General features: G+C 34.1%; 1 protein-coding gene across 1 annotated transcript in view; it reads right to left on the bottom strand.

Moving 5' to 3' along the window:
- ATP2C1 (ATPase secretory pathway Ca2+ transporting 1) overlaps nt 1–27,605 on the bottom strand; it is a 71,197-nt gene that overhangs the window by 21,302 nt on the left and 22,290 nt on the right. Inside the window, exons 8-17 of the mRNA XM_023529847.1 lie at nt 23,057–23,181; nt 22,114–22,211; nt 20,112–20,207; nt 19,933–20,022; nt 17,966–18,070; nt 13,297–13,453; nt 10,479–10,649; nt 9,298–9,395; nt 1,508–1,558; nt 468–634 (exon numbers count right to left, since the gene is read on the bottom strand). Of these exons, the coding sequence (XP_023385615.1) occupies nt 468–634; nt 1,508–1,558; nt 9,298–9,395; nt 10,479–10,649; nt 13,297–13,453; nt 17,966–18,070; nt 19,933–20,022; nt 20,112–20,207; nt 22,114–22,211; nt 23,057–23,181 (1,158 nt within the window). The remainder of the gene's footprint in view (nt 1–467; nt 635–1,507; nt 1,559–9,297; nt 9,396–10,478; nt 10,650–13,296; nt 13,454–17,965; nt 18,071–19,932; nt 20,023–20,111; nt 20,208–22,113; nt 22,212–23,056; nt 23,182–27,605) is intronic.

Genomic DNA, 27,605 nt, shown 5'->3' on the forward strand with positions numbered 1-27,605 from the left:
GCTATTCAAACTTAATAAACTGTTATCACTGACAAACATGGACATGGATATAATGAAATAGGGTAGGGATGAGAACTTGATTATTTTTAATATTTATTGTTAAGGCCATGAACGTGAATATTTCTGATAGCTCGAATTTAACTAAAATAAAAGCCTCATGAAGGTTTACTGTTGTACCACCATACTTATGACCAGAAAAATGTGATACTTGATTGGCACTCAGTAAACATTTCTTAAATGAATGGTCCTGCATTTATTATGTCCTTTCCATTCAATACAAATAATTTTCTCTAAAACTACACACTATGCCATAAAATAAAACTGATGTAGTAAACAAAGTTTAATTCATCCAATGTTTAAATGCTGCTTTTTCTTTTCCACTTGAATTGTCTGAGAATGGGGTACAGGAGAGGATGGGAGAAGATACTGAAAATCAGTATTCAGTGGAATACCAGAACAAAACTTACATTATGGTTTGGAAATCATCATCTACCAGAATCATGTCTGCTGCCTCTTTGCAAACATCTGTGCCAGTCTGACCCATTGCGACGCCAATGTCTGCAGCCTTCAAAGCAACTGCATCATTTACTCCATCTCCTGTCATGGCCACAACTGACCCATTCTTCTGCAGAGACTACAGTGGGGGAGGGGGGAAAAGGTAGATGAAGGGATTCTGAGTAAAATATTGCTTCCACACAAAGAGATAAACAAATCCACTCTATTTTTGTACATAATTACAATTGGAAATAATACAGACCACCATTTTTCAATAAACTTCAATATACTGAGATCTTAAGATAGAGCTTAGAAGAAGTTGCTATTAATGTTCCCATATGTGAGAACTGTACGTGTAAAGTCTGATCTAGAGTCAATTATACACTGGTCCTCAGGGGCAATTTTGCCTTCTGGCAGATATCTGGCAATGTCTGAATACATTTTGATTGTCATACTGGCACCAAGAGGGTAGGAGTCAGGGATGCTGCTAAACATCTGGACAGCCCCTCACAAAGAAGAATTATCCAGTCCAAAATGTCAAAAGTACTAAGGTTGAGAAACTCTGGGGGATGATGGTGATTAATAACAAGTCCATTTATTAATGGATACGATGTCAGTTGCTTTGTATATAGTTGACTAATTAATACACATAACCATAGCCTGTTAAATAGTTTACTCATAACATTTTTTTTCTTCATGTATTTATTCATTTTCTAAGTAATTATTGCTATTCACACTGGGATGATTTAGCTATGGACTCTTGTCAGAACATACTTCTATACTGTTAAAGTGTTTAAAGAAGGTTGTATTTGCAGACATGGAAGTTTTCTTCTACATCTTCCTTTGCTAATTAAATTCTCTTAGTATTTTCACTTCAGGTTCTAAAAAAAAAAAAATCACCTGTTTTACTTCATAGTACTTCTTACTTTAATGCTCTATCAAATACTCATAATGAAAGAAAAGAAGTAGTTTTGCATATAGAGATTGCACAATCTGATTCTTAGAGGCCCACCTTAATAATTTTCATCTTGTGCCTTGGACTAGCTCGGTAAAATACCGCGACCTGTAATACAATATACATTAAAAATCTTCAATGTTAAAAAATATGAGAGTAACCTATGCACTTGTAACTAATAATATTTCAAATTATCAATTAAAACTGTATTTAATTTGCAACAGAGATCAAGCTTAAGCAATATGCCATATGTTTGTTAAGACACTCATCTGACACAGTCATTTCAAACTTTACTGAAAGGTACCATAGAAAATACACAACCAAGTTATCCAATTTATCCTGTTATGTTCAAGTTCTAAAGAGAAAACAGCCTTAGAAAAGTTTCAGAGACAGAGGAAGGAAAAACTCTCTTATAACTCTTTGCTCGTGACAGTGACATACAACTAAAATGCCCTTTTCTCTTTGTTCTTTCTTCAGGAGAGATAAAATAGAGCTAATTGATTCTCAATGTCTGCAGAGCATGCTTGCATGTGTGTGTGTGTGTCTCTCTCTCTCTAAATGTCTGCTCATTCTCTTTTATTCAGGTTAATTCCTTAGGATCTCTTCCACTATATCTCCAACTGCTTATATGATCTTATCTCTGTAAACCACACATTTAATTCCTTTTTCTGATCCCATCTCCTGGTCTCCTAAAACCCTTTCGCTGTGCCCCAAAGGCAATCATCGGTCATCAACAAAATCCTCTGTATCCTCCCCTTTTCCATACTGCTCTAATTAAATTTTTTCACAAAAATTGGGCCATCCCTACAGTCCTTTCAAATAGTACCACCAGGAAAATCTAGAAGTGGGTAGACGTCCTCCATTCTCCCTTCTTTATTCATAAAAACCTCAGTTTTGAATGTCATTTGAGAATATACTTCCCTCTAACTGCAGGCATTCACTACTCTTGACAGAGGTCACGCCTCTACATTTCACAAAGATTTTAATTTCTACCACTCCCTCCAACAACACTCCCAAGTCATGGTGATTTAAATATCCACATAATATGCCAGTCTCTTTCCTACTCTCCTGAAAGATGCATTCATACTAATTTTCTCTTCTCATTCGTCCAATTTATTCTTTTCTCCAATCTCACTCTCAGCTGAAAACCCTGTTTCCTATTTCAAAGAAAAAAGAGAATTTCCACAATTCCCACCATCCAGTATCTGTCTCCAGGCACTATCCTTTCCTTCTCTCCTTTTACTATAGATGAACTGAATGTGCTCCTCCTAGTGCAGGTCAAACATTCCACCTCCTTACCTATTTAAAATCAGTGCTCCAGAAATTCCACCCCGCCTTATGTCAAAATTTTTCCTCACTGCTGTATCTTTACCATCAGTTTACAAACATGTTATTCATTTAAACAAAAACAAAAGCTTCCATTTCAGCCGCCACCATACTTTTCTCCTTCACAGCAAAACTCTTCAAGGGAGTTGCCTATACTTGTTTCCCATTTCTCTCTTTCCATTGTCTCCTGAACCCATCCAATCAAGATGCATCACTGCACTGAAACCCCTACTCAAGAGTACCAAAGACCACCCACATTGCTAACGCCAATGGTCATTTCTCATCTGACTTAACCTCTCAGCAGTACCCTAACAGAGCTGCTAACTCCTTCCTTCTGAAACACCTTCTTCTCTTGGTTTCCATGTCCATCCTGTACTTTCCTGGTCTTCTTCTCACCTTTCCAGATGCTCCTCTTGTGCAGGTTCCTCTGGACCTCCCTGACTGAAGTCTAAATGTTGAAGTATTCCAGGACTCAGTTCTTACTCTTTTCTGAAAGTTCTTACTCTATCCCCTCCCTTTCCCTAGGTAATTTCATCCGGCCTTACAGATTTGGATTTTATTTACATACATTCTTATCTTCAGCTCAGACATCTCTTCAAAAATCCAGATGGAGAAAACTAATCCACCCACATGCTCCACATTTTCTCTTGGATGTCTTATCTCAGATTTAAACATATCCCAAACTGAACCCCTGTTATTTCCCAAAAATATGCTTCCTCAAATCCTCTGCTAATGACAAATATGTCCTTGCAGTCACTCAAGGCTCTAAATTTTTGGAGCTACCCTTGACACCGCCTTTTCTCTCACATGCCACAGGCAGTTTAACAGCAAATTCTGTTGGCTCCATCCTTAGATGTAACCAGAAGTCAACCTCCTTACTCTAAACCCATTGTTAACATCCTGGGCCAATTATCTCCAAACTGATTTTTTTAAATTTTTGCCCTTGTCTCCTGCTGTCTATTCTCAACACAGTAGCCAGAATGAAACTGTTAAAACAGAAGTAAGACCATATCTATCCTCTGCTCAAAACTCTCCAATGACTTACCATTTCTCTCAGAATGAGTACCAAAGTCTTTTATTATCTATCCAGGTCCCGCATGAAGTGCATGCTCCCTTCTCCCTCATTTATCTTTTCTCACCTGAACTACACTGGCCTCTTCATGGTTTCCTAAATATGCCAGGCACACCTACCTCAAGGTCTTTGTCCTCGAGCTCCCTAGGTCTGGAGTGCTCTTTCCTCAGATATTATATAGCCTGACCTTTTTGTCAAATAGTACCTTTTTAGTGAGGCCTTTCCTAGTCATGTTATCTAAAAATTTCGATCCTCAATTTACTCTTTCATATCTCTCTTCCCTGCTTTTTTCAGTGCTCTTTAGCACTTACATAATATCATATATATATTTACTTAGACTGTAAGTTCCATGAAGGTAGAGATTCTGACCCTGTATGTCCAGTGCTCTATAAATGCATATCAAATGAACAAATAAATAACTGAATGAATCTTAGTACCATCATAAAGAATGTTCTCAGTTTTTCTCCCAATTTTAGTAAAGGTCAAAAACAAAAGAGGACTGTTTTCTTAGGCAAAAGACTCAGTTTAACTGTAATATCGCATTACTGATTATTCTTAGGTCGTCCAGGTACCATGAATCACATAACTCATATTTGGAGGATATTCTTCCTTGGAAAAAAGTTCAAAAACCCATTCAGAAACTCTTTAGTGTGTCTTTAAAAAGGACTAAGCTACATTTGTTTTTAAAGTATACTGGTTACCTTTTAAGTGAAATTCTACATTACTATAAAAATTAATCATGTGGCACACAGCACTTAAGTACAACTCTGTTGAGCAAAGGCTGCAGATTTTTAAGAATATTTAAATAAAAAGCTAATTACAAATACTCAGGTTGCGCAGAGTAAAATTTTGCCTTTGTTCCGGTGCAAATCATTTGAATCGCTGCAAATCATCCCCTTTTACAGCCACTGTGGGTTATCACTAACAATGGCAGTTAGGATGACAAGCCAACTGCTGGACTGAAAGCATATTTGTTTTGTATAGTTAAGAAATTACTTGACATGCATTCAGTATACCTATTACTTGATGTAAAATTTTAGCATTTCAAAGCTTTGATGGCAACTCACAAATAACAGCAGTCACTTTTAGACTGAGGAGATCTCAATGCAAGGCTGAAGACTCACTTGGTGTTTTGCATGTGGTACATAACACTGCACAGAGTAAAATTTGTTCTTAAAGCACTAGGATGAGCTGGTCAATCCTTTCAATTCAATAAATATATTGAAATTTAGCAGACCGAAAATTCTGGCATAAAGAAATATTTTTAAAAAAACAACTAGAAATGACTAAAAATTGAACTATATCATAGAACTGGGATTAAACTTGAAGGTAACTGAATTTTGTCTATTAATAATCTTTTCACCTTTATGTCTCTTTCTCTAGAGAATATACTAATTAAAGATAAGCACATAATAAAATCACTGTAGTTGGGGTGGGGGAAGATAGGATGAAGACAACAGGATGGCTAAAGGACAGTGGGAAAGAAGTAGAACTTTGTCAGAAAAGGAGAGGGCTTAGGGAATTAATATGGGAGGAAAAGGTAAAAATCATTAAAAGGAGGGGGAAAAGGCTATGTATTTTCAGAAGGAACCTGCAAGAAGATTTTTCTCTTCTTATGGGTACTTATTTTCAGTTTCATATTTTGTGATCAGTACTTACAGTTCTCTTGATCAACATTAACAGACAAGGTGTACTAGGGAAAGAAGTTATGAAAAGAAGAAAGTGAAAAAATATTAAAAGAGATGTTAATAAAAAAATGTGTTCCTGGCATTAAAATAACCTGCCAAAGATCCCCGAATCTTCCAAGACAGATAAAAAGATACTTGATGCACTGAAGAAAATACAGGTAACCGAAATAAATATTTACAACCTACCAAAAATTAAGCAGCACATAAACTGGGATTATACTACAGGGACTTGGTTAACAAACTCAGTAGAAATACAAATGGAAATACTGCTATAAAAAAACAATAAGCAAAAGAGAATGTCCACTTGTATCAATAGGAAATTTAGGACACACTGGAAGAAATCATAAAAAATAAGAACTCCCAAAGGGACTCTAAATAATTAAGCAAAAATCAATTTCAATACTACTTTTTAATTGGCTCCTGGTCAAAAGGACAGAGCAATGTTAAGAAATTTGAAATGTGTGATTAAATTATGGAAAGAGGAAAGCTGTAAAGCATTTTAATAAGAAACAGACTTAATATGATTCAGTATATGTGAGAAAACCTCAGTGAGCTGGCAAATTAGAAGGAAAGTTTTAACACTAAAAAAAAAAAAAGCTACTCAAACTGATCTGATGTAAAAGCATGAGACCAAGACACATGTTGGCTATCAGGGAGTTAAATGAACACAAGATAAAGTGGGAAAAAGACAAAGTGGGGGTAGGGGATAGAGACACCAGGGTGGGCAGGGAATCCAGTTAAGCTCAAAGTACTAAAAAAAAAAAAAAAATTCATTAATAATATTTGGAAAAAAGATTTAGGTATTCAAAAGACATGAAATACCTGGAAGGAAGCCCTGGTAAATTTATAAAATTCCTATTCAGAGTAGGATGACTTTAAGCAAGTCAATGAGTTTCTCAGAAAGCTTGGGTTTTATATTATTTTAGTCTCTCTGGAATAACATCAGGGTATCTGCCATAATTAATGCACAAAAACTTCTATTTGGAAAAGACCAATGATGTAATTTGTCCAGACTTACGAAGTAATTTGTAATTTGCTTCTTCCTTCTCTAACTACCTTCAGTTTTGGTTTTCAGATCATTAGCATTTTTATCAGAAAGCCAGATAGCAAATAAAAAGAAAGCAAATAAAATTTCAAATCTGTCAATTTCACTACTTGCTAGCATCTCCAAGAAAAGGTTTGGAAGAAAAAGTTTTGGAAGAAAAGGTTGAACAAAATCTAATGGGAAAATGTTAAATTAACTGCGGATTTCACATATGTTTACTAATGTACATTCTGTCCCAATACTCCCAGGGAACCTAATACAAGATTTATTCTTTCAGAAACAAATGTCAGAAAGAAACCACCAGGACAGGACAAAAAAATAGTTCCATTCAAATATGAAAACACCTTCTCCACTAAACCTAAAACAAAGCAAACACCTAAATTGCTCCCATATGTTCTGAAAACAGAATTCATGAGTATCTACAGCTTGAAAAAGAGAGAGAAAACGTGGATGAACAAAACAGTGCGTTTCTACCAGTAACTACATCTAAAACCTAACCACAAGTGAGACTCAAGGTCTAAGAATTTCATGCTACCATATGAAGTGTAGTTTGTGGAAATAATCACTGAAACCTTTTCAGAGGACAATTCATCAGTATGTGTTAAAAGCTTTACAGATATGCTGACCACTGGTCCAATCATCTCACATGTAGGCATTAATTCTACAAAAATAATCAGAGTTAGGCACAAAGTCTTATGGACAATAATGTTCAATGAATCAGTAAGCAATAGATGATGAACTCTGGATTCACATAGACCTGGGCTCCAGTCCCAATTCCAAAGCCATCACTCACCAGCTCTGTCACAGTTAAGCCTCCCAAGTTCTCTGGGCCTCAATTTCCTCATCTGTAAAAATGGGGTTGCTTATCTTTTACAAGGTGGCTATCAGGAGTAAATAGATAATGTATGTAACATGTACTGCCTGGCACATGGTAAATGGTTGCTACGGTTATCCTTAAAGCATTATTTACAATAACAAAAAATAAATAGAAGCTCAAATTTCAACAGGAAAATGGTTATATAACCATATATTTGCTGTGTGTTTATACGCACACAGTATACCCAAGCAAAATATTGTGCAGCCATTAAATACATGTTTTATAATTATATCTAATGATTTCAGCAATGTTGTAGTTATGTTAAATAAATGTTCAGATTTATAACACGATAAAGTACCAACCAGGCTTTGTTTAACACATTTAAATGACACAATTTTTGTTAAATACGTTTTTTTAAAAAGCACGGATTAACTTAATATCTTAGATGCTCTATGGGTACATAAGTTCTGAGTATCTGCATTGTATTACAGGCAGCTTGCATTGTAGCTATTACTTTTCTAGGTTTTCCAGTTTTGTGACAAAGAACATATGCTACTAATGAATTTTCTAATCAGAAAAAAAGTATTATACAAAGACAAGCTTTAAGTTAAGATGTGGAAATAATTTAAGAAAGTTCAGTGTTCTAATGTAACTTGCAATTATGAGTGTCAAATTTAAGACGACAGTGGCATATTTTATTACTATCAATGGATAGCTAATATATAATAAAATAAATGCCAGATGATAAGCACTTACTTTAAAAGACATACAAATATGTTAATTTATTTATATGTTTATTTAAAAGACATACAAATATATGTGCATAAATAGACAAGTAACAATGAAGAAATATGAACTGTCAAGTGCTTGGATACAAAAATATTCCCTACCTTTTATGGGGCCCTTCTTGCGGGATCTGTGTACCCACAAATCAAGCTTTGTTAAGCCCCCATAAACCATCCCAAGATGATAAAATAAGTTAATCTCACACCAGAGAACTTGGCACTAAAGAGTTACTGTGTTGTGGAACAAGAGATACATAAGAGAAATAAAAATTTATTTTCATGCAAAAACCTACACACAAATGTTTATAACTGCTTTATTCATAATTGGCAAAAACCGTAAATAATTCATATGTCTTTAAACTGGTGAATAGGTAACATACTCCCTATAGTGGAATACTATTAAAAAAAAAACTAATACACACATACATACAACATAGATAAATCTCAAATGCATTACACTAAGTGAAAGAAACAGATCCAAAGGCCTCATAATACACAATTCTATTTTTAGAGCATTCTAAAAAGGGGAGAACTACAGAGACAGAAAACAAATCAGTGGTTGCCAAGTACTGAAAGTAGAGGGAAGAGCTGATTACAAAAAGTTGCAAGAGAATTTGGGGATATGAAAGAACTGTTCTATATCTTGAATTTGGAGATGGTTACAAGATCACACGTGGAAACTTAGACCAATACATTAAAAAAGATGAATTTTAGTGTATGTAAATGATATCTCAATGTTTTAAAAAAGTATTACATATCCATGCTACAATTAAAATAGAACAAAAGAGTAAGAAATATAAAGTAATGGTCTCTCTCTCCACTCTGTATTTTATAAATACAATACAACCACCGTTAATTTATATAGCACCTTCTTCCTCAGGGGAAACTCGATTCTTGCTAAAGTTAATAAATTTGCAATGATAGTCATAATGATTACATCACAAATACTCTCAATGATAAGGCCGATTTTAATGATAAGATTTTATTCCATGATTTGGAACAACTATTTTGTTGATCATGTCCCAATTGTTCTCAAACAGTTTCATTAAGATAGTAGAAAAGGTAACTCTTAGAGTAAAGTCTGTGAGTCTAATAGGCTCTAGTTTAGGCCTACCTTTGGTAGGATTTGTGAAAGCTGCTGGACATCCATCGCATCTATTTCTTCTCCTGAGACGGACTGGGAAGTTTTGGAATACAATCCTAGACGGCTAGCTAAAGTGAAATGGCAGAAAAAACATAATTACTCAAATTGGTTTTGTCTGATAGGCTAGCAACATAATGCTCAGTTAATATAATTTGTTATCTACTCTCTTTTAAGTCTAAAATGCATTTATATCAAGAGATTATAAGAAAAACTACTGGTAAGACAAACCTATCTGAATTAGTAAAGTGGAGTTTTCTGTTTGACTCTTATTTTTGTTTAAATTTAAGAAAAAAGAGTTTTCACAATTTAACCCATCAAACCTAAGAACTGAAACAAGGTCAATCAGGTTTTGCTCAGCAGCTCAATTTTAATAAAGATCAGAGTACAGTTTAAATATCTAAAATCAAACAAAATGGTGGTGGATCTGTGGTAATAATGTAGTTGTATGTAAATGAAAATAAATGTTGAAAAGTTTTTCTAGGTATAATCTTCCCAACAATGTTCCATTTCTAGTGACATATTCTTCTTAGATAACATAAAGTATGAAACTCCTGACCCTCTCCATATTAATAAAATTAGTATTGGACTTTAGCAAACTGCCTAAATTTATCAATATGAATCATGATTTACAGGATCTGGGAGATTAACTTTCATGTCCATTTTCTCCCCTTTTACTTCTTAAGGTAATTGTAAAGGACATTCAAATGACACAAGCGTGTGTGTGTGTGTGTGTGTGTGTATGTTGTCTGCTGAGACAACAGAAACACAGACACAAACTATTTTCTGTCAAATTTGGTACACACGTCTGCTTTGAAAATAATACTCACGTTGAAAGGAAAAACTAAATTTCCGATTTCCTTTCAGATTCATGATGTAGTGCTTTTATCCATCAGCGCAGCAGATTATGAGGTTGAAACTGTCCTTTTGTGAATAATATACATACATGATTTCATAATAATTTAGTTATATACTTTTAATAATATTACTTTTTAAACTAAATTTTGGCCCTCAAGTTTACAGAGTATGAGCAAACAAGAGTCATTTTAATTGTATAATCTCAATATTAGATAAACACATTTTATGTCTAATGGTTCACAAAACTGTACGCTAATTTAAAAAAGCGAAAACAAAAGGAAGCAGTCTAGTTATACCGATTGCAACTGCAGTCTCCTGTGAGTCTCCAGTAATCATTTTTATTGATACTCCTGAGGCAATGAGTGTTGTAACAGCTTCTTTCACACCAGTTCTAGGAGGATCAATGATTCCCACCAGGCCAAGAAATGTCAGCTGTCCCAGTTCAGGACCAGAAGCCAAAGCAAGAACTTAGGAAATAATAATAAAACCCAAAAAAGAAAATATAAGTCACAAAAATATTAGAATTACTTGACAAACGCTTAAGAGAGTAACACTTAGCAAATAAATCACTTAAGACTATAATGTCATTGTAGTTATTACATAATCCTTAAAAACCAAAATATTGCATGTTAAGATATTACAGTTTAAAGGTTCCAGATATGGGACTGTTTTAAGCTATTAAAAATGAAAAAGAATAAGACTAAAAAACTGTTAGGAAGGAAAGGCAAGTAAGGAGCAAATAAAGATTATTTTCACATAGTAACCACATGCATCTTTCAACATAAACTTTTGGCTCTTTAGAAAATACAATTAATTATCTAAAGAAACTATGGGTTTGTTTAGCTTTACAGTCAATTTTAAACAGACACTTTTGAAGGTGGCATCTACTAATGTTCTCTTCATCTTTCCACTTCATAGGTCTAAAGAACAATGCAATAGCTTGAAGAGGCTATATTAATTAATTATAAACAACATATAACAATTTCACACATGATAAACCCTAGGAGGTAAAATTAATTGCAAAGTGACAGTAAAACCACTAACACGAACAACAGTTTGGATTCTTTCACTCTTTACATAACATTAACAGGTATTTCTTATTTGTAACTTTTGTTCTCTAAAAGTATGTAAATAGCACCACCCTAGCATTATTTATAGTCAGCTTCCTGTCATCCCTGGGCACTAAATATAGAGCATAAACTATTGTTCATTTTCAAATATCGTTTAGCTTATTCTCTGGAACCTCTCATAACTATCTTATGAGCCAAAGGGATGTATTTCCATCAGGGATATTATTAGACTAAAGAACTTACACAAGAAACATACATGTATGTTTCTAATGAAGAAACTGAAAAGCCCCAGCAAGATCACAGGAAGCACCCATTCTTATACAAGCAGAAGGTATGGAGGATTAGATAAATTTGGAAAACCACAGTTAGAGTCAAAAAACTTCTATTTTTCCAGTGTAAGAGTCATATACCTATTTATGTAGATGTAGGCCTCAAAGGCTTTCAGCCTGCAAGGGAATGGGCCACTTGACAATCCCTGGTATTAGAATGGAAGGAGATATCAACAGAACACGACAGTATCAATTTGTGTCAGCAAATCCTAAGAAAGGGAGATCAGATCTTGGCACTCTCAACAGAGGGGTGGTATTAGCCCAGCAGTTGGTCTCTTGTCTTTATCTGTTTGCTTCTTTAGAACAAATGAAGATCTACTGCTACTGTCTGAGATAAAAGTAGGTAGACCTTTTCATGTGGAAGGTCCCTAACTAAAACATAAAAACAAACATTCTAATTTCAAAATTAAGAACCATATATATTTTAAGAAACTTAAGTTTTTTAAGATGCAACATCAGTATGTATCAAGTTATATTTAAAATCTTTTTGTTCTTCATTATGGTAATTTCAGGGGGAGGAGGAAAAGGCTACACAATCAGAGTAAGAAGAAAAGACAGGAAGCAAGAGACAAATGACCACAATGTTTTCGAAAGCTCTTATGAAACAAAGATTTTCTCCTCTACCAACTCCGCTCTATTTAACAATGTTATAACACTGAATCACACACACACAAACCTCCACAGCGCTCCAGATAAAGTCAGAATTCAAATTCAAAATATGTGAAACTTCTACAAAAATTAAAGAAAACAAGAAGCACATACCAGACCTTTAAGACTTCTTCAGTGTTTCTAAATCTAAGCCAACTTTGAAACCCTATTGCTGTAAGATGCTAACAAATTTGCTAAAAGAATAACAAAACTCTGCTCTCTAAACCTGTAAATGAGAAAGTCCTGTAAATCTATAAATGTTTTATACCTACAAAAAGCCCTCACTTAAGTGAACCATGAGTAAGAAGATGATTTTTTATATAATTTGTTTCCTACTTCCAGGAATTGCAGTGCTTGACTTCCATTTTGTAAAAATAAAGGAAGCCAACTCTTCCAATTTCCTTGAGAGAGACTACATAAGTACATATATTACCCAAAAGCTAGATGACTATCCAGAAGGTAAAAACCAGGTATGGCCCCATTCCCTGCCCTTTCAATCCTACAATGATTCCAGGAGAAGTAGCCCAATGTGTGTGTGCAGAGCAGACCCTCTCACCTCATCACATTTAGTCAGCAGCATATACACAAGCAGAATCTGGGTACTTCTTTACCTCTCTGGTAAATGAATACAAAGGAAAGAAGTCAGCAGATGAGGAGCAAGTAAGGAATCACCTCAGTTTAAAGGACAAATTAGAGACTAAGGCTTCAATATTTAGGATAGTTATTTTAGATCTATTAACAAATAAGACAAAGCAATAAAATAAAGAATAACATCACTTTTACCTCCATCCATCTCCCTTCTCACAAGATAAACTTGTCTAAAATAAAATTACTATACTTACTCAAAGACCACTGCAGGTCTTTAAGAACTAGAGATTTCATACATTGCTACATTCCTCATTTTCCATGTTTTGGGGGCCAATTAGCCAACTAAAACTTAATACTTCAGAAATGGCACAGTTTAACAAAGCCTAGAATAGAGTTGGAGAGCTCAGATAGGAAGCATGAATTCATCTGCAATTAACAGAAGGCATTACATTTCCACCTTAGATGACTATGCACCTTACCTCTGAGCCCTGCTGAGCCCATTCGTGCCTTCTCTTGTTGGTACAGATCTCTCTGCTGCTGTGTAAGTGTCAAGGTCTGCCCTTTGCTGTGGTACGTAGTACAATACTTAATCACCTGTTCATAAGCACCCTTCATAAAACAAATCTCTGGTCTGTCCTAAGAAGAAAAAACACAGCAAAAAAATTTAAACTAATTTCAACTTGTACATACCTGCCATTAAAGTCCAAAAACAAGTGGCATTCATTTCTCATAATCCCCAGCGAGTTACTCAAGTCTAAGACTTTAGTTCAAGAGTGGCACTTGAACTCTGAAGATTAAAAGTTCATGTGGGATCCTTCTGCATCCTATAAAGAAAATGGTGTCTACTCCCCACCCTCACCCCCACATACTGAAGGCAGTGCTACACTAAACACTGGATTAGGCGCTCTGAGATTTGGAGAGAGACTCACAACAGGACAAGGAAAGAGAGCTAACATCAGTCTATAAGCAAATTGTTCGGGCTTTCTGTTGGCTGCTATTATATGTATACATGTGATCCCATTTAATTCTCATAACCACCTTATATTATGGGTATTATCAGACTTTTGCTTCTATTTTTTATCATGGTAAAGTAATATACAAAAGCTTGCAATGAAAAACCGCAGTGCCCTGCCCAAATCATCTCATCTCTAGTCCTGCTCCAAAGAGGCAAACTTATTTTAACTCTATAGATGCTTTCTCCTTAATATTCATCTCCATGTTTTTAAATATGTTTGTACTGCTACTTTTTGGCTTAACAATTTTATACATTGTCTATTACGACAGGTGATAGTTTGGTTACCCCCACTACCTAGTCCTCCTCTCCCCATTGCTGTAATATAGTTAAAGCAAAATTTGTCCGTATTCTGTTTATTTTATGACTCTTCACTGTTGAGTGAAGTCAAAGTCACTAGAACAGTTCACACACATCCCAGTTCGCCCTGCAGGCACATAGGAATGTATTTCCCTGCCCCTCACTCCCACTTTGAAGTCAGGTATAACTTGCTTTGGCCAAATAAATATGAGCAGTACTTGTATCACTTCCAAATGGAAATTTAGGAACCAGTGCATAATGTGCTCTTCCTCTGCTCCTGTTATGACAGCGTGTATTCACACTGAGACGGAGATTCCAAGCTTCCATCTGCCTGGGGCCCCAAATAACTAGTGAGCAGATATTAGGGGATAGGGAGGTAGCAGGAAGATGTGATGATGTTTCCATGGCCTATATAAATCAAATACATTTTCCTGTTGAAGCTTTATCTTTTATAAAGTTAGTAACTGCCTCTTTTATTTGCTTAGTTTTCTTTACATCTATTACTAATTATTCTGGAATTCTTTCACATAATATAAAAGCTTTCTCAACGATATTTTTCACATGATCAAATAAGAAGGTAAGTTATTATTCCCAAATCATTACTGAAGACCACCTTCCTTGAAGCTTGTTCTCATTTCCTTTTCTAATTTGAGTTGGCGGATTTCTAGGCCTGCAGCATCACTGGTACCTAGGAACTTCCCTTCGCCTCTACTCTGGGAATTCTTTTCATGGCTTTCCTGGTTAGAATTCACTGTATGCTATGTCTTCCTTTTCCTTGGATTATTATCTTATCTTGGAATAACATATCCACCAGTATCTTTCTAAGAAAAGATGTGTGGGATTTACATTTTGAGACTTGGAGTATCTGAAAACATTTTAATTCCATTCTCACATTTCTAAGTTCAGCTAGGAATAAATTCTTTTCAATTTGAAGGCTTTCCTCTAGTGTCTTCCAGCCTGCAGTGTCAAGTATTCCATTTGGAAAGTCCAAAGGAGCTACTTTAATTCCTAACCCCTTGTATATGATCTCCCACTTGCCCCACCCCCACCCTAAAACCTCTGGAAACTTTTAGAACTCTCCCTAAGTATCCTCAAATTTCTTGATTATGAGCCTTGCATCTATCCCTGAGGAGAGACTGTTCCAAGATGTGACTGCTGCCTGACCCAAGATGAACCCAGGCCAGAAGAGAGAGACTGCTTCCTGCAAACCTGAAACTGACTGGTCATAATGGGTGTTCATTCTGACATAAACCAGTACCCCTCTTCTGCTTCCCACTACATGCTGGGTCCTGGAATAAGCCGTTGTCTTAACCTGGTCAAGCATACAAAGTAATTTCCTGTACCTGGTAGCATCCAAGTACTAGTACCCTTAACTATCTTCTCCTTTACCCTACTCATGCTGAGCAGCTGATGGGCAATTTTACTCTATAAGCTGAAGTCCTACCTCTGGAAAATTTTCTGGTGTTGATAAAATCTTCCCATTTTGTTCTCTCTTCCTGTTACCACTATTAGATGTATGGTGGATCTCCTATATTTATTTTCTGATTTTTGTACTTTATCTTTTGTATTGTTCACTATCCACATCTTAGACATTTTGTTCAACTTTCTGATAGATTCCCTGACTTTATTTGAAAACACGTTCTATTTATTTTGTTGTCATTTTTTATGGTCTTTGGAAATTTTCCTTCAGCATCCAGCATTATCTTTTTCTCTGAGACCCCTTCCTCTGTAGGTTTGGTCTGTGTCTTTCATAGAAAACTTTGGCCATATATCTAACAATCACTAATTGTCCATTTACATTCAAGACTGAAGCAATTAAAGTTATAGAAGCTCCATGGGCATTGAATGGCACAGCATATCAACCTGTGGCTGTAGGTTGATGAGATGAAGCCCAAGAGTAGGTAAACGCTACTAATGAACAAAGAGCTTAATTAGGAATACTCTGTACTGTACTGTACTGTACTGTTGGAAGTCCTCTGGGGCCTCTCTAAAACTTTTCAGTCTTCTGACTTAGAATGAAGGTAGGGAGATACCTGCCTGTAGGCATTCTAAGAAAGTGGAGTTAGGACCTAAAGGTTTGCCCTTAATCACTGTTTTTTCACAGTTGTAAGCCAACTTAATTTTGCCTTCCAGTCTTGTGTCCAAAATGAGATTTCTGATATTCTATAGGGTATAACCTCAAGAAAGAGAAAAGGTACTTGGGGCAGTTCTATTGGTTCATTACCCAAAATTTTAATCTGATCTCCTGTTTTCTGCCTCACACCTTAGTCTTCACCTTCAAAGATACCTGGTCCCCCTGAGTCTTTCTCACACTTTTCTTTTTTAGTTTATTTCTTTTATTTATTGGTTGTTGTTTTGGCAGGTTCCAGGGAGACAGTAGAAAAAAATGTGTATTGTCTGTTCAAATCAAAGTCCTCTAAATATAAACTATTTGAGCCACTGAGGTTCTTTTTAAATTGGTAACTCTGCCATATCTGTGCCATGTTGACCTCTTCTAGATCTTGAGTCAAGTCAGTAGGTTTGGGTTTTGTTAGTTCCATTGGTTGGTTTTCTTTTTTAAGAGAAATTCTTCAGGTTAGCATATGGGAAAACTAATCATACAAATTCTTTCCAAATTTATATCCTGCCACTCCCTATCCCCCACTTCCACAACTGAGAAGATTCAATGTACAACTTCCAATGTACAACTTTAATGAGGTTAGATTCAAAACTGAAGTCAAATCATTAAACTTTGCATGAGCTACATTATCTTGAAGTACTGTGTGATAGTATATCAAATGTAAAGAAAGAGACCTTCCAAATGAACTCATATATATATTCTTGCTATATAACTATACCGTCAAGGGACATCAGCTAAAAATTATCAAATGCAATTTTTGAAAGTTTTATGTTACAAAGTTTAAAATATCATGCATTTTATTTTTACAGTTTTCTTTCCCACAGTCTCACTTCCCAGGAGTTTATAAAAGTTCGTAGGAAAATTAGACGTAAATCTTTTTCCCTCTCATGAACAGGGAACCTGGCACACCTCTATTTACAAATTCAAAATCAGCCAACTTGCTTTCTTTTAAAACTAAGACATTTCCTACTTATTATGGGTGAGAGGGAATTCTCTCATTCATTCCTATCTACAGAGATGTAACTGGTTTCAAAATGTTTGCTCACAGGTGTAAACACATAACCAATTATTAATTCCTAATAAAGAAAATATAAAAATAATGAATATGTATTTTTAAAGGAGAAGTAAGTTTAAGCATCAAGCCGGTAAACAGAAATTATGAGTGATATAACTGTACCGCATATATAACTAAGAACTCTTATCATATTAACTGTGTAAAAATTTCTAAAGCACCCAGGAATAAAGTAGTAGCTTGAAAATCAGTGCATGTCATTTTGCCGGTTTGTAACCTGGATCAATTAACATGAATTATACACATCTGGTAACCACTTTTTCACAAAACAAAGTGGTTTTATTTGTTCTGAAGTTAAGACATTCCTTCGGTGAAAGAGTATGGATAGACACTGAGTGGTCTGCAGAGACCTAGAATAGTCTGTCTTTATGAACAAAAATGTTGAAAGAATTTGATGTCACAAGCTCTAGGAGACTGACACCAGGCTCCAACTCATTTAAGTTGTTTGCTCACACAGCAAAATTGAATATAACTATGCATAAATGCAGAGAAAATGAGAATAACAAGGGATAAATATACTTTGAATTACACATACTTTAAAGCAACAAATCTTTCTTGTGCTGAATTCTAAAGGTGGACAGTACATGAAAAATAGTCATCTATGATAAACAACATATAACAAGTATTCTTTAAATGAAAGGATACCTGTTGTGTTCGGTGTACACATTTAACAGCCATCCACTTTTGCTCAGAGCTAAAAGGATATTCAGCTTTTCTGATATAGTCCTGTTGAAGTCCATCAAGACCCATCTATATGGCACAAAAAGAAAGTTAACTCTCACCAACACGTGACTATTTTTTCCTTTAACAAAGAACAAGGGTTAGAACTTGTAGTTAGGCTGGCTAGAGATACCTAGATTATTTTTCAAATAATGGTGATAGAATAACAGTGCTCCATCTATATATACCATTTTTCTCTGAACAGTAACATACATGTCCAACATGAAGGCCTAGCTGTGTTGATATACCCTCAGGCATGCTACCTGGACAGCATGTAAACCAAAGCTTCAACAATGACTGTATTAAAATCTACTGACTCAAATTCTGTAAGGAAGCAGCATACAGATAAATAAAGGTACCCAGCCACTGAGCATTTACTTTTATAATCAATAGAAATTTCAGATTCAATTCTTCACTCCTTAGGGATTCAACTCAATCTTGCCTGTTGCTATACAATCCCACTCCCTCACACCCTACCACCTGATATTCTGACTACAACCAATATCATATAGCTAGTCTCCCTCCCAATATCCTTTGTATTTTCCTCCAAATATTCAAAAAAATTTTTAAACTACTCAAAAACCAAGTTTATCACTTCTTGTTAACTTTTTGTCGTCTATTGAAATATGTTGAGACTCTTCTTCCTGGCTTTCAAAGGTGCTCCAGAAAACCCACCATACACCCTATTTAATAATCTTCTAGGTTACTCAAACTCCTTTCATTTCATCCAGTTAACCAATTCAAAAGCCATAATCCATTTTATGCTTCCCTCATCTTCTATGCTTTTATTCTTACTCTTTCCCTGGCTTACTTACTAAATCCGAACCCTTCCTATCCTTCAAAGCCCAGGTTCCAATGAATTGCACTGTTCTTATACGTGGCTCAATGTTTAGGACTTAATTGTCTACTATCCTGGTCTGCCTTTTATTTTTTCTAAGCACATCAGTGTTAACTTCCTACCTAAAATGTGAGGTCCCCACCCATAAGGAAGTGATTTCACATTCTTTATCTCTCAAAGAGATAAAGCTTAATGTAACACAGTAAATACTTATTAACAGATTCAACTTTTGAATATCTTTTAAAAAGCTATATTATGCTATTTCAGTTACAAGGAGAACAAATGATAAATGTTATTCTCTGTTAAGGAAACATATACATTCTAAAAATATCAATTTTATTTTCTTAAATTAAATGTTATAATAATCTACATTTCTATACTGGATTTCAATTCAAGCGACCTCATTTAGAGGTACATCCTGTTTCACACAAGTCTCAAAATTTTCTAAAACTCTCTTAAAAGTACGAATTTTATTTTTGTTTGGGAGTAACAGATTGGACTTCAGGTTTCTTGTTTAAACAAATGTAGGACTTAGGGAGAAGAGATCAATTGAAATAGATGAAAAAATCACTGAGAACAGTATTCCATCTCCCCAACGCAAATTCTAACTCTAGACTCATTTTAAGAAATTGATCATGGAGGGAAAGGGAAGACTGGAAAAAGAAAAGCTGATTTCTCATAATGTTCTTAATATCTTCACATAGAAATTCTAAAGAATGTTGTCTTTTACTTTGAAAGTTTGAAAGTTAGTATTTATAAAGCTTTTCACACAGAACTCTAAATATTATGGAAGACAGAAACATTTTTTCATAAGAAGAAATCCATCACTGGTCATTAATTTGCATCTTGCATATAAGGGATAAAGTTATACTGAAAAGCTCTTTGCTCTGTATTTCCAAGAAGACTAAAATTGGTTCTCAAAAGGCAGTAAAAACAACAAAATAGTGTGTCTTCTTCTCTCTATACCTAAAACTAGTAATACTGAAATTCATGGCCTCACATCCTCTTGTAAGGGTGATGTTTTATATGTCAAAGAAGAGAGACTAGCACATACCTTCATTGCAAGAGCAATTAAGGCTCCTTCTGTTGGCTTCCCCATTAGAGTGTTGTTCCTAATTACAGCATCATTGCACACACAGCCCGCCTAAGAGAAATACACATAAACCATGAACCCATCACTGTGTCCTAAGTCATTATGAAGAATGTCACCTTCTTAGAGAATAAAGTATTTACCTCAACAATTCTACTAACAGCTGGGTTATAGAATCCATGAACAACATCACCATCAACAATCACTTCCCCAAATGGATTGTAGCCAACGCCAGTAACCTAAGGAACATAAAGTGGGGTCAATATTACAACCAGTAAACAGTGACAATAGTTAAGGAAACTAAAAACTATGAGTTGTGTTCATTTCATTTCATACGTCATGACACTGTTAGCATGCATATTTTAAAAAGCACTTGAATTTGTATAAAAGAAAATCTAATAGTTAAAGGAATATAAATTCTTATTTTCGCAATGATAAAACCTATAGTTAATTATATTAATAATTAATTACATTAATAGTTACAATAATGTAGTTTCATAAGTAGAAACTATTATTAATATAATTAAAACTAATCTTATAGTTTCTACTTACAATATACTATAAAAATATATATAAACCATGAAAATCTCTATACACATGAACTTAAATTTATATATTACATTTATATAACACTGCAATTTGCAAAGAATTCAAATCTATAATCACATCTAACATTCATGACAAACCTGTGGTCTGAACAAAAGCAGAATTCTTTTTAAAAATATACAGGCTCACAGACATCTAGTGATATACCCTAGCACTTACAGACTACTTTAACATAACGTATTACACACAAGTTTTAAAAATCAGAGGTAAGAGACAAGCCATATACTTATTCTATATGGCTAGAACAAACCAAGCCAAACAAAAGTCAAATTTCACAATAAAAATAAGATAGTTCAGAGAGAAATTAATAAATGGTTAATAGCTGACATACAAAATTATGGGCTTAAAATAAAAAAGAAACTTATATTCTATACTTTCCACACCTGGACCATATAAACACATGTAACCCCAATGACCTTCTAAGTCATCTTTAAAAAAGCACTTTCAATAACAAAGCATTGGGTATCCTTAACCAAATCTAGCACCCTAAATATCAATAGTCTCATTTTAAGGCATATGTAAAGCAGAATTAAATAAACCTAAGTGCAACTTCTGTCAATTTGCTTAATACTTACTTTGCTCCATGAACTGGCTATACATTTTAAAATACTAAACCCCTCATAAGTTGTGTTAATGAACCTTCCAGAACTCTAAATATTATGGAAGACAGAAACATCCTACCAAGAGTAGGTGAGACTATAACTTGTCCTCACCCAGTTTTAAAATTACCTAATGCAAATACATGATATGCATGTAAAAGACTGTCAATATATAATTTTTAAAATAAAGTCACTCATCTATTCACTTATTCTTTCAACAAATATTTACTACTATGAATCAGACCCTGTGCTAGAGAACATAGTTCTTACATTATTAAACTGAGAGCATAATAGGAAGAGATACAGAAAATTTTACCTGGACTAAGGACTAAGAGGTATGGAATTTAATGAAAGCATATAAAATAGGGCCATTTGTAGGTGGTCAACAAAGGTTTTCTGAAGAAGTGAGGTTGGAATTGAGGTGCAAAGGATGAAGAAGCATTAGACTGTCCTAAGAAGTGAGAACAACAAAGGTCCTGAAGTAGGAGGAATTTTGTCATGCTGAGAGAACCTGAAAGCCAGAGTGGTTAGTGCACAGAATGCAAAAGGGAACATATAAAGCTGAAAGAGCAAATAATGGACAGAACATGTAGGGCCTTAAGAGGCCACACTTCAGGATCTTGGTCACAATGGAAAGCCACTGAAGAATCCTGATTTAGGGAGTCACATACTCAAAATTGGGTTCTGAAAGATCCTTCAAGCTGCACACAGGAAAGGCTCAGGAGGAGTTTGGTAATAAACAGATGTGGGGGTGATTAAAAGAGAAGTGTCAAGGATAATTCAAACTTCTGGACTGTATAACTGGAGAGAGATCAAAACTTGGTAGAATCACTAATTTACAGATTTTTTGAGGGTAAAACACTAGAATAGTTAAGAATGTTAAATAACAAGTTTCTTAACAAGAGAATACTATTATTAAAAAAAAAAATCTACAGAGTACCTCAGCATGCAGACCGTCTGAAGTAAATATGTGAGTAACAGTCATTTCATTCTTAGTCAATGTTCCAGTTTTATCTGAACAAATCACATTACAGCAGCCTAAAGAATAAATCATTACATGTCACCAAAAGTCAAGGAGAAATACAAGTTCGTACTGAAAACAAATCAAAGACCATGGAAGCCTGTCTAGCCTCTTTGAATTTTGTACAAATCAAGCTCATTGATAATTTTAAATAGCTTATTCATTATGCTTGCTTCAACATGGTTTCTGAAATTAAAATTAGATATTAATAAATGTTGACTTTTTCTTATTTATTTACAGTTCAATTTCTACAAAGCTACTCAACATTAACTTTATACAATAATTTTTATATAATACATTTTCTAGAAAGCCTCAAGGGTACCTAAATATAAACCCATATAATTTTTCAATCAGTACTTTAAGGTATTTTGTCTTCTCAATAACAAGTGCAAATTAGAAATTAAACAATTTTAGATTTCTAAATTCTAAAAAAGTTGTCATTTTCCTATCACATAAAATTATATTACAGCAATATAACTATTATATACTTACTGTTATCAGCAAATTCAACTCAAGTATGACATTTAAATCTGTAATTGTCAATTTTCTTGAGATGTCAAAAGACAAGAATTCTATTAATTTTACCCCAAAGTTTCATTAGTTATTTGAATTTTTTTAAAAAACATGATTTAAGCATTATAACATTCCATGATGCAGAAAGCTTTCTCTGAAAGTCCCCTGTCCTTAGTGATATGCAATTTTAATTACCTTTTTTTGGCTGAAAAACCATATTCAATACTGCTACAAACCAAATACCACTATGCAAACTTCTAAAACCAAAACTGTAAAACCCCAAAATAATTCACTGTTGATGTAAACTAATACATCATTGCATAAATATGCTCCTACCGCGCAGACTTACCCAGAGTTTCGACGATAGGCAGTTTTTTCACAATGGCCCTTTTCTTCACCATTCTCATAACACCAAGGGCTAAAGTCACTGTGACCACAATGGGAAGACCTTCAGGAATTGCTGCTACAGCCAAACTGTAACCAATATATTGAATTTTAAGTTAAATGGTAACCACAGCTATAATTTCAATTGTTACTTAAAATAGTGGCTAATAAAAAGGCAAAATTAATATTGTCAATGTCCAAAAATAGCTTCAAAAGGAATGAAAAAGTTCTGACACTAGATAGTGGTAATGGTTGTACAACATTATGAAGGTACTTCATTCAACTGTACAGTTTAAAACAGTCAGTTTTAGGGTATGAGAATTTTATCACAACAAAAAAAATTGTTTCCCTTGGTAATATAAGAGCAATTAAATCTATTTTTTATCCTATTTCAAGTATTATCTCTTGACTCTTCTACAGATAAGAACAAATGCATTTTTATTCTTCATTCTAACACTGTTCCCTCCTATGCTTTTACTTCCCAATTTCTATTACCTACTTTTTTTTTTGCGTGATCTGACTTGATATCGTTAGTATCCTTACTGTAACCGTAATTAACTTTTTCATGCTTAGTTTACAGGTTGATTCTAAAAGTTGAAAGCCAGTGAATAATATTTACAATACCACTGACTCAACAGTGTACACTGGAGAGTCAAGAAATATGTACTACCATTAGCAGTTCCTTCTCTCTTTTGAACTATAGACTAGTGGTTACCAAATGGTAGGTGGGAGAGTGGAGGGGGAAGGGAGGCAGGGTAAAGAGGGTCAAAGATGTGGTGACAGAAAGAAATCTAACTATGGGAAGTGAACACACAGTTGTAAACATATATATGCCTTACTGTTAAAGTATACAGCTGAAACTTATTGGATTTTGTTAACCAATGTCACCATAAAAAATTAGTTAATTAAAAAAAAAAAAACTATTCTAAGTTCAAATAGAATCCTTTCTTCTTATGCTTTCATTAACCCTCACTGTACCAAGAAAAATAGTCATCATCATTTACAATCTAGAGCCAATGGAATATTTCATTCTTTATATTTGTCATTTTATAAATAATTTACAGTGGAATAAAACAGATTGTGAAAAAATATCATTAGAAATTTCCACTTGAATTTTAACCCCAAACTATATTCCTTAATTTGAAGGTGTATATATATTTGAAGTGGGTAATGTCCTTTGGATGCGACTAACTGCTCATCAGCTATCATAAATGACCCTGGAAAATATTTGCCTTATCAATTCAAATTCAAAAAACATTTCTAACAGTTTACAGGCTTATCAATTCTGGTTCCTCTTTTGGCATTGTTTCTTTAAAACAAAACACTTAGGAAAACACTGATGATTCATAACTGTTGAAAAGAGGACAGTGATCTTTTTTGTAACATAAACTGCTAAACATTTTCATTTTTAGATTTATAAGCACCAATTACAATGTTGAACCCAATGAAATTTTTCATTTCTATGTCATTTATTTCCTTTTTATCATCTTTATTCCAGCCTTCAGCATTTCTCTACTTATAAATAGTATGACGTAAATGTTGGTAAACAAACATCATAAAAGATGAAAGAATACTGTCATGCATCCCTTAGCAAAAAGTGGTGGTCCAGGTTCTTGCTGGAAAACACTGCATGAGGAATTTCTTGCTGTAGAATGACTAGCGGGAAGATAATACCTGTCCTTCCCTTTTTGTCCTTAGAAATAAACTATTTACTCAGTAATTCAGAAGTTTGAGAATATCTAGTGTATCATCATTTAAGGATCTGCAATAATGAGATTTAGCTTATGATTCAATTTCACCCTCATCATTAAAGCCTACACAGTGGTTTCACCTTCTGGTTTGTGTAATAATTGTGAAAATTCTTATCAATTACTCATTGCCATTATGGTGAAAAATTAAAAAATTCTGAACTCTCAACTTTTAATGAATGCAAAAAAAACAAAGATTGTCTCTTCAGATTTTTCTTATATTTTCTTAAAAATGATATAATACTTTGGGCAACATAATAAGAAAATAGAAGTATAACAGAATAGTGATGATTTACTTTATTATTACATCAACTTAAAGCGATCCCATCATTCTTCTGCCTTATTATTTTACTCATTTTTAGCACAGTAGGAAATAATTGTTAAAATAATTGCTAGGATAAAAAAATAGCAAAATGTTTCAAGACAGAAAAAAGGCCACTAATGATCTTATAACACATCTCAGATTTATGGACCCATATGGTAACTGAAAAACAGAATGAGTTTTATTCTATTAAAAAATTTAAAAATGTTTTGTGCTTTGGAAAATCTGGAAGTAGAAATAAAAATCATGATTTGTCAACTTTGTATATAAGAACTGTTCAAAATATTCAAATGTTAAAAATGAATCCAACAGATAATATCTCAACAGTTAAAAATCTCAAATTCATGCCCCATTTTAAATTTAAATTGTTTTTAACTAATGTCTTTTTTAGACATATTTAAGCCAATATTTTCAAATTGTAATTCTGTCTTTGAGGAAAAGATATACTCCTTCACCGTATCCCAAATATCTTTTAACTTCTTATTCATCCTACATATTTCTTGTAATCCATTCAATTGTTTTAATCCATTGATTTTTGTTCTAATTCTTGAACTATTACTTCCTAGACCTACTATACAGAGTTGTCATCCAGGATTTCTTTTCCTTAGATGCCTAGGTAAGTTCCACTAACATATCCCACACATTATCACTGTCCTTTCTTTTACCCTTGTTTTGCTGGAATTCATATAAAGATAGGTCGAGATAAATTTTCTAATTGCCTGCCTATTTATTTATAATTAACTGGACTGATACAGCCTAGATTTATAGACTTAAAATTATTTTCCCCCATAGTTTGATAGTACTACCCCACTGTCTTCTAATGTAATCTAATGTTGCTGTGGATGAAGGGTTAATAAAATCCTTTTCCCCGTCTGTATTGGATAAATCTCTAGTTCTGTTCCTCTAGTGACCTGAAAATGGTAGTATGTCAACTATGTTGCTAGGCAACACTGCTTATAATAAAGAGATTTCCTGATTGATAAATTGTCTATGGACTGGCAGAATTACAATTACTTTATAGTAAGTCATAGCTTTGGGTTTCCTGAGTGCAGTGACTCATAACTAGACATGTTTCTTACAAGCACCTTGGAAAGTGTATGTTTCTAGAGATGTTGGCTTCTGTGGAATATGAAGCATTTTTAACACAGGGTAGCCCCACACTCACAAAGTCATCTCACCACCCTGTACCTAAACTGAACTGCTGCACAAACTGCTCCAAGGACTCTCTCAAAAGAGGGATGCCTGAAGTTGCCCTGCTGTATGCAGGGCACAAGTACCAGATGTGACCAATGAAAGACTCATGCGTCATGCGTTGAAATGTGCAGTACTGCCTAAAAGACCCCATGATGGGAAATGCAGTTACTAATGAGTAGTCAGGTACCTATCTAGTTATTCTACCTTTGTAGGTGAGCTGACTTGTTTTTTTGGTTTCACAATGATTTATCTATGTTGGAGTTTTTTATATCCTGGATGACATGTGGAGAATCCTTTCAAACTATAAAGACTCATGTCTCACTTCAGATTAAGAAAAGATTCATGCATCATTTCTTACATTATTTCTTCTTACCTCTTTTTGAAATGCCTATTAATTAGATATGGTATTTACTGAATTAGTCTGTCACTTTTATCTCATTCTCTGTTTTGGACTTTTTACTCCATTTTTTGAGAGACCGCATCAACTGTATATTATAACCTTTAAATTGAAATTTTAATTTCAGCAATCATAATCTTAATTTCTAAAAACTCTTTTTATTCTCCTTTTCTATAGCAATCTACCATGAATGCAGTATTTTTTACAAATCTCTGAAAATACAAATGCTGTTTATTTTTTCTTCTATTTCTTAAAATTTTTGTTTACCACTGAAATTGATTATTCAGTTTATATACTGTCTTTCTCTTTCATGCTGCTAGTTTTCAGTTTGTCAAACCTTGTTATTTACATGTAAAAATGCAATATTGGCTTGAAAATACCAGGCATCTAGTATGGGTTTTCTCCACTATCATATATGTTGGTTTTCATTTTCCTAGATTTCATTTCAATAAATGAATTCTGAACTATTTAAGTAGTGATATTATACCCCATGCACTCGTGCAATACCTCCATAATGGAACATAAGGTATAGGAGAAATGAGGGGCAAAAGGGACTTCCATTTATAAACAAACTATTACAACTTACCTTACACTAATAGTAAACATTTCCAGGATATCTTTTCCTAGTAACCAGCCAACCAACATGATGATACCTAGAACAGAATCAAATAGCTATTTTTCCTTTTTATATAAAATCCCTAGGTATAGAAGGGATTGAATAATAAACTGAGGGCAGCCTAAAAGTTCCTTGATATTAAAGGGAAAGTATATCAGATCACGATTACAAGATTTTACAAAAATCCATTAAGCAAAGATTAAAGTTAATGCTGCTTAAAGTTAATGCTGTGTATGC

This window comes from Pteropus vampyrus, unplaced genomic scaffold, assembly GCF_000151845.1.
Source record: "Pteropus vampyrus isolate Shadow unplaced genomic scaffold, Pvam_2.0 Scaffold1, whole genome shotgun sequence".
Classification (NCBI taxonomy): Eukaryota; Metazoa; Chordata; class Mammalia; order Chiroptera; family Pteropodidae; genus Pteropus; species Pteropus vampyrus.